The 15,372-nt window shown below is 40.7% G+C and overlaps 1 protein-coding gene and 1 long non-coding RNA gene across 2 annotated transcripts in view; one reads left to right on the top strand and one right to left on the bottom strand.

The window, feature by feature from the left end:
• Positions 1-13,994, bottom strand: part of LOC119033974 — a 19,255-nt gene extending 5,261 nt beyond the window's left edge. Inside the window, exons 1-2 of the long non-coding RNA XR_005079449.1 lie at positions 13,857-13,994; positions 5,740-5,793 (exon numbers count right to left, since the gene is read on the bottom strand). This is a non-coding gene — a long non-coding RNA (uncharacterized LOC119033974). The remainder of the gene's footprint in view (positions 1-5,739; positions 5,794-13,856) is intronic.
• On the top strand, positions 3,351-15,209 carry ppp1r1c (protein phosphatase 1, regulatory (inhibitor) subunit 1C). Its single transcript, XM_037124627.1, has 5 exons — positions 3,351-3,508; positions 5,745-5,802; positions 7,256-7,293; positions 7,727-7,781; positions 13,836-15,209. The coding sequence occupies exons 1-5, from the start codon at positions 3,428-3,430 to the stop codon at positions 13,898-13,900; spliced, it is 297 nt and encodes a 98-aa protein (XP_036980522.1). The 5' UTR covers positions 3,351-3,427; the 3' UTR covers positions 13,901-15,209.
• The last annotated feature ends 163 nt before the right edge of the window (positions 15,210-15,372 follow it).

Raw genomic sequence — 15,372 nt, 5'->3', positions numbered from 1 at the left:
ATTAATGGGATCATTCTGCAGAAACGTCAGCTTTTGGGAGGACAGATGTCTGGAATTGATTTTTAAAATTTGGCCACGTTATCCCGTAATGTTTGTCTTCAGTAGACGTCATGTCATGAATGTGAACATTTCTTGGACAGTCGACTGAACCATGACAGGAATCAGGTCAAAGAAAGCAAAGTGATGTCATCAGTGGGATTTTTTATTTCAAAATAAAAGACTTTTGTCACTCAGTAACACCAATGACGTGGCTCCAGGGGACGATTACCCTCATTCTATATTTTTTTCTACATTTTCTATATTTTGTGACATGTATTTGAAATCTTTTAGAGACATTTGATAGTTATGTACAGGGTTGGGTACAGAAGTTGGTACTACCGAGTGCCGATTGACAGTAAATAATTCGATGCCAATTTTTGATACCTGAGTTCACAGAGTGAGACTCTCCCCAAAACTAAGTAGACTAATACTACTATTAGTAGACTAAGATAGACTAGAAGTGAATAATTTAATGGTAAAAACTGAAATTAAATTTTTTCGTAGAGAGTAAAGTTCTGGAAAAAATGCACTGCTTGGGACCGGTCCCAAATTCCAGGTCTCGATAAAACACTTTATTCTGAACATGATTGTTGGTCAAGTAGTTCTGTAGTGCTTTGAATGTTAATTAACTGATTCAAAAACAAATATTGATCCAAGAGGCCACACATGTTCAAATAATCTGCTGTGTTATTATAAAATGAGTCTCAGGTGTCTCTCAGGTGTAGCTTGTGGACAGAAAAATAAAGAGCCAGCATCACGCCAACTCAAACATCTGTACTCAGGACGTCACGCCGTGTGCTGAGCAGAGGAAGTCGGTCATCACAGCAGCCGATACGAGCTGGAAAAAGCAGGTGCTTGTTGCTGAAGACAACACAATCGTCTGTGTCTCACCTTCGCAGAGCAGCGGTGGACAGTTTCCAACCACAAGAAGAAGAAGAAGGAAAACAAGAGGCTCTTTGTGAGACGCACGTGTGGTTTGTTCCACCTACAGTAGCCGCTAAGTCTCTCCAGATGTCTCCACTGAGACAAAGTGTTTCCACTACCACTGCCAACACACACACACACACACACACACACACACACACTGATGTCAGCAATGGCAGAAGATGCAGCTCTCTGAGTTGGGGGCAGAAAATGCAAATGGAAGATTCTCAGAGACACAAAGTAAAAACAGAACTTCTCCTTCTCGTCGGAGTCGAACGGAAAAATCTCTTTCAAAACGAACTGATTTCCATCCTGAGAAAAAAACTGACGATATTCTCATTCATCAAAACCTTTCTAGTAACTAAATCCTCTTAGAAATGAGCCTGCAGAGGTTTTGAAGTTTGAAATTGGAAACCCATCAGTGACGAACAGGTTCTGCTTTATTCATAGCCACAGTGATATCTTCATTATTATTACTGATGTGCAGCTAAGAGACGAGACTATAGTGATAAAACCTCTTACGGTTGCTGCGTTCAGGCGCGCTCCGACATCCAACACTCGAAAAGTACGACTGTATTATTGTGGCCAGACAACGTGGAGAATCGCTAAACGTCACCAGATTTTGTTCTCTAAATAAACAAACTGATTCCTGAACAAAATGTCCGATGATGCACATACGGATTGAGGCTGCGCAAATCTGTTGTGGAAGTCTGCGCAAAATAAACTGAACTTCATCCAAAAGTGGGATTTTTCCAGTAAGAGAGGTTTTTAAATGATGTAATGCGGCACGACATAAACTGAAAAAGGAAGTCAGACTTGTTACCTTCGCTTGTTTTTCTGACATCAAGCATTAATCCCAGTTTTAGAGCGTATAAAGAAGAAGCTTCCTCGCTCTTATAAAAGTATTTTTGCTGACCGCACTTCCAACTACACACTTACTTTACACTTGATCTCAGTTTATGAATCCCTGCGACTGGATTTCCACGTCACTATGTACATTTTTCCTCCCGTTCGACACCTCAGAAGCTCCCGAGGCCGACGACTGCCGTTAATCTTTGAACAAAGGAGGTAATGTGAAGAACACGTAGGTGCTCAGGTCTGCAGCTATACCATTACGAAGATGACATCATCTCCTCTGACGTCTGTCTGGGAATTGAGCGGCTTTTAATCAACCTCAGGGGAGTTTACATTGCTGCGCACTTCACGTCCTGACTTAAAGGCTCAATACGTTTATTTGACGGCTTTTTAAAGCAATAAAAATATAGAAATAATATTTTACGAGCATATTTTTTTATTTCTGGCAGAGTGGACGAGGCTTTGAAACAGGGTTTAGAGCTGGGAAATAAAAAATAAAGGAAATTAACAGTTACCTGAAAACATGAAATATGACAAATCTAATATGTTTTATTGCTTTTAGAAACTTTCTGTAATGTGAGAGTTGTTCGGTTGTATTGGAGCGAAATTTAATCAGTACTTTTAAAATACCATGACTCAAGAATTTATAATTTTGGGGGATAAATCTGGATCACAAAGTCATTATGTTTTAGATTACTGATCACTTAGTTGATTACCTGTTTACTTTATACCAGATCTTGCTCTTGGCTGTCAAGTGCATCTTTTGTGGAAACAAGTGATAGTCAGAAAAAGGTAATTTTTCACTTTGAACGCAGTTGTTTGCAGGACACACAGCACTGAGGTAAAGTGTTTTTTTCATGTACGATTAATATTTGCTTCAGTGTCGCACCGACAGACTACAGAGCAGCTTCTTTCCTCTTTCCTCCAGTTCTGATTTTAGGTTTTTCCCACCTGGGATCAGCCAGAATCTGATCCAGCGACGGACATTAAGATCAATAATAACGACCAGTTTGTCCGATCTGTTTCACAACTAGCTGTCTGATCTTGTCGGTGGACTCTTGTGTGTCTCATATTTTCTTTCCAGTCATCAAAATGAAAACAGCGTAATCATGATGAAGACATATAAGCACTCGAACTGAAGCCAACACTCTTAACTTTCAAGGTTCTTGTTTCACATCGACACTGAGCTCAATGTGGCTGCAAAGTAAAGCGAACGCAATAAATATAAACATCTGTAATCATCAGAAATCAGCCTGAACGTGTCATTTTTTAATTTTTTTTTGTGCGAGAAAAGATTCAGAAAGATAAATTATGAACACACGTCTGACTTCATTACACTCTCTCGTTCTGCATCAGAGCGAATGTTTGGGAAAAACCTCCCGTCATGACTCGGCTTCTCACTCTTTATCTCTTTAAGTCTGTCAATTAGTGATAATGGACCCCATCGGCTGGGAGGAGACCACTCCCTCCCTCCTCCCCTCCCTCTTTACTCCCTCCCACCCTGACACACACACACACACACATGCACACACACACACACACACACACTCTCTCTCTCTCTCTCTCTTTCTTTCTGTCTGTCTTTCTTTCTATCTCTCAGTCAGTAATAATGGAGCCCAGCAGTCCGAAGAAGATCCAGTTTGCTGTACCTCCGCTGCAGGGACAGCTGGACCCTCAGGCCGCCGAACATGTGAGTGTTACCCGAGCATGTGTGTGTGTGTGTGTGTGTGTGTGTGTGTGTGTGTGTGTGTGTGAGGTTCACGTATGTGGAGGCTGAATGGAGGCTTCTATCTGATCTTGGGAGTCTTGTCTGGAATTTTCTGTGTGTGGGTGCAGATCAGCGTGTGTGTGCACAAGTGCGTCTTATGAAAACTGAAGCTTGTGTATCTGTGTGACGGAGTGTGTGTGTGTGTGTGTGTGTGTGTGTGTGTGTGTGTTTAATGGGTCCATCGTGTTTGATTATGTGCATGTGACACATTTATGAGCTTGTTTGTTTTCACGAGAATTGTCAGAGAGTTTAACGGGGGTTATGTGTGTGTTTGCGAGCAGATGAAGAGAGAAACACGCCCCTGAAACACTTGAGTCAACTATTTAACACAAACAAACACAACTAATACAGTTTTACTCTGCGTTCTTGAAATATTAGCTGTACTTTTAGTGTTTTAAATGTCTTAAAAACCTTTCTCTTCAGTCCCTGTTTACTAGCTGACTATCTAAAATGAGGCTGTACATGAATTCACCCCCGTTACGGATGATCTGCAGCTGATTGCAACAAGTTTCACGCCTGTTCTCTAGAGAGAGAAAAACCCACAAACCAATCACAAACCAACAGATCTTTCTTTCAGTGAAAAGTAGAGGAAGCCAGTCAGAGAGGTTGAAAGGACAGTTTGACTCCTGAAATCTGCAGAACACCACAAACTGCTTCTGAATGGCGCCTACAGTAAAAAAAAAAAAGAAAAAAAAAGGAAACAGAAGCCGGTCTTTCATACATTGCATCATGGAGTTGGAGAGCAGCTCCCTGTAAGGCGTTTGCCTCTCTGACGTCTTTACGAACTGTTTATTCGATTGGAAAACCGGAAGCTGACGCTGGTAATGAACAGTGACAGATTAGGGCCCCTCGTCGGCTGTTTGGAGAGGCACCTGTGTTGGAAACCGTCAGCACTTCAGGAAGTCAAAGATAAATTTAAGCACTGGTTTTATGAGATAACATCTTGTAAACTGAGTCTCCAGCTCCAGGATGGCGATGAACATTTACATTCCTGCAGCGTCGTTAGCTTCGTCTGGGAGCTGAGAGCCAAACAGAAATGATTTCGTGTAAAGTTTAATCTGATATTTACTTTGGCTCCGTTTGTTAATGTTGTTTTTATGGCTGGACATTGTCATTTTTAGCTCATGTTTCTCATGTTAATGTTGAGAAAACTGATCTAAAATATCCTTTTTTGCCTTCTTTGTAATAAGAATCAGTCAGAAAAATAAAAACAAATGTTAGCTCTCACCTTCATGCTACAATACAGTTTGTGGGAAAGTTGAACTCTTCAGGTTGGTAATAAAACTGTGAACGGTTTGTTAAATACTCACAATAAACCGAAGCGAGAAGTATTCAGGCGGTTAACGACTCGCTCTCAATTAACTTTGCACGAATACGCAGCAGCGAGTTTAATCGTGTGTTTTTACGGTGGAAGAGTTGCAGCGATTAGTTCCAGTTGTTACTTTTAATTTTGTCTAATTTGGACAATGAGCTGAATTTTGTGTGTGTGTGTTTTTAAAGCCTAATTAACAAGGACACTATTTCAGGTGTTTCAACTGCTGAATACCCAAAGACATAAAGACAGCAAACACAAAAAGTCGAATCTCAGTTCTGCCAGACGTATTCAGAGGGTCGGCATAGGAGATGTTAAGAAATGTAGATTAAAACTGGGAGCAGAGAGACAAAGATTCACCTGGCTGCAATTATTATTGTATCCTAATCTGTAAAAGCCAATTAGCACAACCTTTTGTTAACAATAAAAAAGGTCTGATATCTTTCTGACAGCTGGTGTAAGTCGTACCTGAAACTGCTCAACATTTCCTGCTGTTAATTTAAAGCTCACATCTGTAAGGAAGTTGATTTTTTCACAAAGTTGGGAATGAAACTCAACAATCAGCTTTCTTACTAAATGAGACCTTTAAGTTTAGAGACATAAAACAGATGTTCATGGTAAATTAGTCAAGGCTAGGTAAGAAAATCTATGTCTATAAACTGAAGGAAGGAAGGAAACAGGTGAATTTATCAGATTTCAACATCTATCAAACCTGTGTTGGATCAGAAGGGAGACTTAAGGAGCATTGGAGATTATTATTATTATATATATATATTTTTATTATTCTTAAAAATGTTTTCGAGGAGCAGCAATGAAAATTTGTCCGTGTTCGTGTGTTTACCTCAGATCCGCCGCAGAAGACCGACTCCTGCCACTCTGCAGATCTACAGACAACCTGGCACAGGTGAGAGAGAGAGACAGAGTGAGTGTGTGTGTGTGTGTGTGTGTGTGTGTGTGTGTGTGTGTGTGTGTGTGTGTGTGTGTGTGTGTGTGTTAGAGAGAGAGGGGTGTAGGCAGGGGGGGAGACGAGAGACGAGAACTGAAAAGCAGCAGCTATAATGGAGCCTTTATTAGATTTGTGCTGCAGCTTTTGGTAAGTGATCTCAGTGTTCAGGCTGGACTGATGGATGCCTAAAGAGTGTGTGTGTGTGTGTGTGTGTGTGTGTGTGTGTGTGTGTGTGTGTGTGTGTTGCCTCTCAGCTCTTATAAATCCCTCTACACAGGAACTGACTGATTGAATAATCGGCCTGATTCCATTTTGTGAGCTCAGCTCAGTGAGTCTGGTTCCAGCAGAGACGCTCTGCAGGCACCTGAGACGGTTATTCTGTTATTCTGCTGCTATCAAACACAAGCAGGAAGACCGGAAACATCCAAACAGACGTAACACGTCTTCTTCTCTGTCTTTATTCATTTAAATTTGACCCATGCGACACATTTCAGAGACTTCCTTTCTTTTATTTCTTGGTTAATCAGCCACTGACGGTCTGAAGTGGAAACCAGCTGGCAGCTGTGAAAACAAGATGCGGCTCTTCGCCTTGAAACAAAAAAAAGATCAGCGTGACAAAAACGCAGTTGTTGTGTCTCAAGTTGTTGAACGTTCAGTATTTTGTCTCCAACAAATGCAGATATTTTCTTTAAAGTTTACCACTTTAACTTCTACTGGTGATCTCAGGGACTCTTGTTTGGTCTTAAAGAAAGATTTCCTGTATTTTGTTTGACCTCCTCAAGTGATAAAAACATCAACGCAGAGCTGATTGAGAGTCACTTCCTCTATCAATCCTTCAAACACCATCCTGCTGCCCTAAATTCCCACAAAAGGAACAAATATGGATTAATCCGCTGCTGAAATAATCCCCAACTAATGCACAATTTACTCCCGCTTGAGGAACATTTGCCATGAGCAGTGTTGTTCACGTGTTGTTTGAGATCATTCACCCTAAAGAAACAAACTACATGTCTGTGAACCATCTACAGCAGAAAACAATGGCCACAAAGAAGCTGTGGAAGTTTCAAAGTACCAACTAAAGTCGTCTGCTGCTCACGTCAAACCGTGAAATTGACCCATCGATCCACTAGAGGTCAGCGGTGAGGAGGACGGCTGCCACAAAAAAGGGGAGATAATTCAGAAAATTTGAAGATCAGACAGCCGGTTGTGAGGAAGAAGATACTTCAAGCGAAATCACAATCTTATCTAAAACCTAACCAAGTAGTTTTGTGCCTTTATTTTCAAAATGTTCCCAGTAATTGGTAACATGACCGTGACGTTCAGACGAGACATCTACTCATAAAAAAATGATCTAATGACAAATCAGTGAAAACAGAAATATCTCAAAGCTGCTGTCTCGTCTCTCCTGCAGATGTTGGAGATCAACACAACGCCAGCGGAGAGTCACAGGTTTGTATAAACGTTGTTCGTACACACAGATGCAGGGAGAGAAGTTTGGAAATATACCAGCAGGTAAACACTAGAGTCGCTTCAGAGCAAACCAGCGAGAGCAGAAGATCCTCCATTTTACACATGACTACATCAGCGCAGACACGTTAATCAATATTTTCTTGTTACTGCACATTTCTTGTGAACTCCTGTCATTAAAAGGTCGCAGCAGGCCGTCAGGGGACAGACAGTAGGCCGGGTAAATGATGGCTTGTCTGGAAAGTCGATGCCGTGTCACTTTAATGAGATTAGAGAGGACAACACGGTCTTTCCTGTCTCCTGATGGATATTTATTTTTTTATGTATAAGCAACAGCTCCTCCTATTTACAGCCAATGTTTTTGCTTTATGATATCTTTAAATCATCGCTGACTGAATCTTTGTCTTCCCGTCAGCCTTCAGAGGCCTCTCAGAGGAAGCAGAGCACCTTCGCCCCGCCCACCATGAAAGGTAAACAAAAGACGACTTTCAATTTCATCTCACATGATTTTATAAAACGTGAACACTGTCTAAACTAAGTATAAGAGACACTCTTTGCATGGAAAGCGGAAGAAATCCTTTTCCCCCCCCGAGGAGAGGATGAGGAGGAGGATTTACTCGGTGCATCTCAGGTCCCTCTGCAATCTACAGTTTTCTATAATTAATCACCATTAAAAAGGCGTCTAAAATGGGAAAACAGAGACAGAGGGAAGCTGAGATGTTCGCAGCAGAAACGCCAGAACAACAAAAGACACGACCACAAGCATTTAAAGGTGTAATCTGTAAGCTATGGCCATAATTTTAGCTTAAAACATAACAAAAAAGTGTAGATATGTCAAAGATGTCCATGTTTGGAATTACAGACATGTCTACTGAAGTTAGCATGCTAACCAGCTAGCTCTCACAATACCACTTTGTACCGCAAGAGGCAAAAGTCCGTTAGCCCATGAAGTTCCAGCTGTGAGATGTTAAAGGTGACGAGTATTTAGACTGATTATCAAAACAAAAACTGGATTCATAGTCTTGGTGGGAGCTGCTGTAAATCGCCTCCATACCGTATCCCGTGTCTTTAAACTGACCTCGCCCTGTCTCAAAGACTTTGTTCAGGCCCTGTTGGCTCTCCAGCCATGTTTGCTCTCATTCTGGGTCCCGGTCCAGGAGAACTCTAGGGCCACTGGCTCCACAGCTAGCTGAACCGCGAGCTAATAAGCTAACAGTAGCTATTCTAGCCAGCCATCTATATTTTCTGAGCCACTCGTATTTTACATATTACACTTTTAAAACCTGAACTAAAGGAAAACTAAGAGCTTGTGCTTTGAGAATCAGTTGCAGACATGCCTCAAAGTCTCTGTGGAAAGATCCTTGAAAGCAGAGAAAGATAAATCACTGTCATCTGTTGTTATCTTTTGACAGCTTGTCACACTTAATATCTCTTAAATCTTGATTTAGCAACAAATCCGATGAAAGTAGGCGCTGTCAGAGTCGATTTAAGGTGGGACTAGGACATGTTACTGGAAAATGTTAGATTAAGTATGATAAACTTCAAATAAATTTGTTTTATGCATATTAAAAAAACGTGAAACAGGGAGTTTTCCAGCTGCAGTCGTGCATCAGCTGTACATTCAGTTCACAGTGCGTTTATTATAAACAGATCTTTGTTCAGCTCCTCTAAACTCTGAGCTCTGTGGTGTCATGTGCTGGAGTTTCTGCTGCAGCTGAATATACAAACTCATCTCCTCAGGAACATGTTTTCTATATGTTTGCTTTTTTTATGGACAGTCTGTTTGTTTTGGTTAATTTCACGTTGTTTGTCTTTCTTTGCTTCTTTCTGGAGCCATTTCTGGTTTTTACTCCCACTTCTGTTTTCTTTGGTCTCCAGTATTTCTCAGCTCAGTTGACTTGTGGACGAAGGGAGGATACTTATAATGGTTTGGTTTGTTGTTTAGGAAAAAAGATAAATTTGACAATGACTTTCATCTTTTATTTCTCAGTTTTTAATACACTATAATCAGATTTTAACCCTGTCTGATGACAGGAGAGACTTTGTTTACTACGACCATCATTTCACGTTTTTGAGTCATTGTTATTTGTTATTATCTGCAGTCTTGGTAGCAGCAAAGTGTGTGCAGGTTTTGTAAGATATATAATCTGTACACTGGATCGTTTTGAGGAACAGCAGCTTCTTTACTTGACAGACGTCAACACGGCTCATCTTTTATGCACAGTTTGTCCACAGAGCACCTGCCTCATGGCTTTTATCTCTAAAACACTTCGTTGTCATTTTGTTATCATCGCCCTGCGCTGAATAATTTATAAAAGTGTGACGGGGGGCCAGAAGAAGCTGCAGCTGCAGCCTCTCTGTTTAGAGGCCTCCGTATTTGCTCGACTTTCGTATGCGAGACAGGGAACTCCGGTTTTATGAGCCTGCGGGGGAAAGGTGAAGGTTTCAGGGGAGAAGAAAGGAAAACCAACAGGAAGAAAAACACCGTGTTGATAAGTGTGTGTGCAGCTCCACCAGAGAGTGCAGCACCGAGCTGGTTCCGGGAAGTGGAGACAGTAAAAGCTTTTCTTTTTATTGATCCCGCCTGAGTGTGTGTGTGTGCAGGCCAGTTAGCTAATAGCTTCAGGAGTAACTGCCTATGCACCAGACTGCACATTTACATACTGCAGGATCAGAAATAAGCATTTTATCACATCACGTCAGTGTTTTCATGCTGTGGTTTGATTGTGTTTTCTAATAAGTTCTTCACGTTGAAGGTGAAATGGACCTTTAATCTTATTTTTAAGTAGACTTTGACAGCATTTACGTTAATATTTAGTCTGCTGGCTCACGATCGAGCTCACGATTGAGGGTCAGACATCAACAAATCAAACTGGATTCAACACCGGCACAAGAAGAACAAGTCGGGATTTATAGACTTGCAGGAAAAATCTTAAAAACTCACATTGGTGCTCGAACTATGTTCCAGTTTGGTGTAATTGAAACTGGAGTTTGACAGCAGAAGATTTTGTATTATAAATCAACAACCTTCTCTCTTAAACAGACGTCTAAACTTCTAACAGTGAGACACATTACTCTGGCGTCTTCCTCTAAAACCTCAAACAGGATATTTATGTTTTATACAAGATGTCAGCGAAGCTACTGAACTGTTTTCTGTCTTCTGTTCTTCAGTTCAGTTATTAATTTTAAGTTAGTAATTAATTTCAGTTCTTTTATTTTGGGTTTCTTCCGCTCGCTCGGTTGTCTGTAGCTGCAGCATCTCTCCACTAGAGGCGCTCTTCTCTCCTCAGAGCTTCAGCTGGGGGTGGAGCAACACCTCCTGGGGGCGGGGCTAAGTGAGACAGACGGCGAGGAGCTGAGTCCGGTCACAGCACAGCTGTACGCCGCCGCTTCCCTGTGGGGTAATCATAACGGGCCAGAGGAAGCCAATGGGAACGAGGCGGGTCTGCTGCTAGCCAATCAGGAGAGAGCGGTCGCAGAGAGCAACAGTTCAGGGGGTAAACTGTTTTTTTTAGACGGAAAAACGTACAATACACTCCAAAATACAGCAAATGTTAAACGCCGTGAGTGAAGACGATACGTACGGAAATAATATTAGTGTTTAAACAAATGTTTTGCCAGCTTGAAGCCTAAAAAACATCAAAACATTTCATATTCACAGTTATTTGGAGTGTACTGTTGACTTTACACACACTGAAGACACTGACAGAATTATACTGACTCATAACGAGCAACTACCATATTATTTTGCTCAACAACATCTTCACAAAACTTAACTTCCCAAAAAAAAAAGGTTATTCTCGATGATAATTAACATTTAACGATGAAGTTGCTCAGAGATTTATGCGGATATTGAATCAGATGTAAGGTGGCAGGAGTCGCCTGTAGCTTCCAAATCAGGGTTAAAGTAAAATTCTTGCAGCTTTAAGGAGATTTTTCAGTCTCTCAGCTGTTTGTCACACCTGAGCTGCTCGTATCGACGCCTGCAGGCGGCTGTGAACAAGCTCCGATGAACAAACCTGACAGTCAGATCCTTTATATAACTGACACTAAAACAACCTTTGTGATGTTTGTGTCATTGAACTAAACATCAAAATCATTAAATAATTAATACACTGAAGGTAAAACAGCACATCTTCATGTTTTTAGCAGAGCCCACAAAATGCTTTTGCAGAAAAATTACCAAAATACATTTTCTGTGAATGGACATATTAATCAATTAACTTAACTGATCATATTTACATTTACATTCAGGACATTTAGCAGATGCTGTTGTCTACAGCGATATACATACATTGGCTGTGACGGTGTTGAACAGCACATCAGGAGCAGTTATGGGTTCAGTATCTTTGCCCAAGGACTCTTCAACATGCAGACCGGGGGAATCAAACCAGCGACCCCTCTACATAACTAGACACTAGCTTGAATTAAAGCGACTACGAGGAACTTTTAAAGTGTTTAAGAAACAGTCTTGTGGTTCTCTGATGATTATAAATGAGGTGTAACAGCAAACAGGATCATTATGAAGTTAATATTAACGCTTGTGCACAGATCACACATCCTGCTGTCTCTCGCTTCCAAAACAAATACATGCAGCGGCGGCACACGCTAGGAACGGTCTTCACAGATTGGACAGGTTGTAGAAAGCTAGAAACAAAAACTAAAAAGTTCTTTGTCGTCCGGCCGGCTGAGAACCAAAACACAGACAAACTTTTGAGCATCTAGCAGCTGAAGAGATGAAAACACAGAGAGTGAATATTTTAAAACTTTAAAACTCATCAGGTACGTTAGATAGAAACAGAAGCTCCAACATCTAAACTCCCTGAATAACAAACACTTCACTCACTCTGTTACTAATAATTCACTGTGTTTCCATTGTAACACTCTGTTCTAACAGCACTAACTCGTCTCTCTCTCTTATCTTTTCTTTTTCTCTTGTGGCTTTCATCGATCATCTTCCACTTCCTCTCTCTCTCTCTATTCACCCCCTTCTCTCTCTCTTTCTCTCCATCTTTCTCAGATTTGTCATGCGACCACAAAAAGGAAGCGTCCAGTCCCGACTCCGTCTCCCGATAGCCACCTTCGCCTCGCTCTCACCTCTTTTTTCTTCTCAATAATCAACAACTTTTTTCCTTCTTCCTCACTGCTGTTCATCTGAACCCACATTAACACACTTCTGCTTTCACTCCCCGTGCTGCACAGTAAATTCTGTATGTTTTCATCTTCCTCTCTCCGTCTCCTTCACACACACAGAAAAAAAAACGTGCACATACGTGATTTTAGTTACTCAGATCAGGCTGGATTTAAATTACTGTAGGTGATGTTGGTGCTTGTGTAGAAATGGCTGTGAATAAAGATGCATTATATTCAAACATTTACAGAACATGTGAGTATTTCTTTATACATCGTGATATTCTGACGTCCTGGAAATGTTTTTGTGTGTCTGATAGTTACCTGAAAAATGATAATAAACCCAGCGGGGATGCAACAGAGCGTAAACCATTGAGAGATTACAACAGTGAGAGTAGCAGATTAACGGAAAGGAAAAAGGTTTTAGAAAGGACGCCGTGATTTGTTTTTCTGCACCACTTACGCAGAAATAAATAGCATCACATGGATGCCTTCCTCACATCTGTGTGACCTCGATGTTTGGAGATCAGCGTCCCCCTGTCACTGCGTTAACAGCTGGAAACGTCTCTGTGTGTTTGTGAATGAGTGTGTCGGTTTACGCAACATGAGTCCCGGAGTTTTCTGGGGCCCCTGAGAGGCTAAATGGCCACAGATGGGATTGAGGAGCCGCAAGAAGAAGGAAACAAAAGGGGGGAGAGGAAAGAAACAAATGGGACTTCGACCCCCTAACCATCACCATCCAGGTGTTTGTTTTTTCCCCCATCTGTGATTCATTCCTGGCAGCTGAATTTGTCTCCTGCTCCTCTACGAAGATTTAACAGGTATTTCCTGTTGCTGCCGAGTCTGATGTGCAGTAGGAATTATTAAAAGGGACTGTTCAACGTTTATAGATGACAGTTCCTTAGTTCTGCTCTGTGTTTGTTTACATGTTGTGGCAGAAGACTTGGATAAAGTACATGTTGTTTTGTTTACTTAGAAATGTATTCAAATTGATTTCAACATCTGATGGTTGTACAGGTGGGCTGGAAGGTGAGGAATCAGATTACATTTTTTTTTTTTAACTGTGCAAAGTCAACAACATTTGTAAGGATTTTAGCAGCAGGTGTTCGGTTGTCAGTGGAAACAAGCTCTCTATGGGACGACACAGTTTAAAGAACAACAGAGTTTCATACTGTTTTACTTTGTTTGTATGTGGCGGACCCTGCCACCTTTCTAGCTTCCAACAGTGTTCTGGGTTCCCTTTTTCATCTGAGGTCAACTTGTTTATATTCGTTTGCATTATTACCTCATTAATATTGTAAATAATACAATTCTGATGTTGTTCCTCTTACCTAGATTAAGTAGTGAGGTGTGTGTGTGTGTGTGTGTGTGTGTGTGTGTGTGTGTGTGTGTAGGTGACCTGAAAACTCCTGTACCTGAGGAGGATGAGGAGGAGAACAACCCTCAACAAGAAGACTGACGCAGGAGAGACAGATCTCATCGCAGAAGATGAAGAAGTGGCCGATACATCGTCGACATCCTGGACAACTCAACAGACTCTGGCGTCCATCTTGGCTGTTGCACCTACATGACAAGACACTGATGAGCGGGAGAGAGTTGACCTCAGATCATTAAGACAGCAATTAACATTTAATTAGTGTCAAAAGTTTTACTTTTCATGAACTGGCCTGTGAACACATTCACCTCAACAACAACAACAACAACAACATTTGATTGCCCTTTAATTCATAAATAAGTTGGAAGTATGATTTTTCCTTTAACCAATGCAGCAAGATGAGAACAAGAACGGCGTCCTGCACCAAAACACAACATATGCTGGTCTTGCCAGTGACTGGACCAGTATATGTTGTGTTCTGGTGCTGGTCTATGCTGGTTTTTCCAGCAGGGTTGTTCTGATGCTTCAAAATATTTCAAAATGTAATTTAAAAGTCATTGCTGGTCTACTAGCTACTACAGTGTAGCCAAGAGAGCTAACTAGGCTAACGCTGTGAAGGCAAGGGTTAGCTAACTACACCTTCTTGCTAACAAGCAGTAATAAATTCATGGTAGATAAAGCTACTTCTTTATCACCATTAAGTGTCCGTTCACTCATTAACATATTAAAAAACATACAAAACATTTTGACGGTTATTAAGTGTATTAGCATTTGTAGCACACCTATTTCATGATTGCTAGCTAAACACGTTAGTTAGCTTGCAGTAACGGTTAACCTCCAGAAGCGCCACATTACCTGCTTGGTAAATTAAAAATTAAAAAAAGATAATCGTCTGGGTTGTTTCCCTCCTCGAGTTTGTAAAATATCCGCCGTTTGATCAACAATTTGCAGGTGGTTGACACAACACCTGTAAGACACACCTGTAGCCTTACAAAGCAAAAAACAGTAACCGCTAAGCTAAGCTAAGCTAAGCTAAGCTAAGCTAAGCTAACTGTTAGCTCTTTATAAGTCGACACTGAACAGACTTTTTTTTTTTTCCAAAGCAGACATTTTGATAAATAGTAAAAGTACAGTGTAATTAATAATATTAATGATGGCTGCACTCATGGATTGTTTGTCAACATTAATGTTATTATTCACACCTGTGGTTTCATTACATAAAGATTTTTTTTTAACTTTGTTAACTTTTAAAAATAAAATGTAACCTGTAAAAGTGAAATGTGAATTTACAGTCAAGACAACACAGGGTTTGACTCATTTTCTAAAATAAACTGGACTTGTTACGTCTGATTATTTCATTATGGATCAACAGATAAACAGGATTCATGTTGTATTTTGTCTTCTTCTGTTAATTTGTTTGTTTTCTCGTGACTTATAATATCAGTAACGACAGTACTTGATTGATTTCATACATAATAGACCATGGAAATTTGAGAATATATATTATTTCAATGTCCAACTTGATTTACCTGCCCCTCTCCTTCATGTCATCATTG

Source organism: Acanthopagrus latus, chromosome 15, assembly GCF_904848185.1.
Source record: "Acanthopagrus latus isolate v.2019 chromosome 15, fAcaLat1.1, whole genome shotgun sequence".
NCBI classification, from domain to species: domain Eukaryota; kingdom Metazoa; phylum Chordata; class Actinopteri; order Spariformes; family Sparidae; genus Acanthopagrus; species Acanthopagrus latus.
The sequence above is the reverse complement of the archived record's forward strand: the minus strand, read 5'-3'. Positions and strand labels throughout refer to the sequence as shown.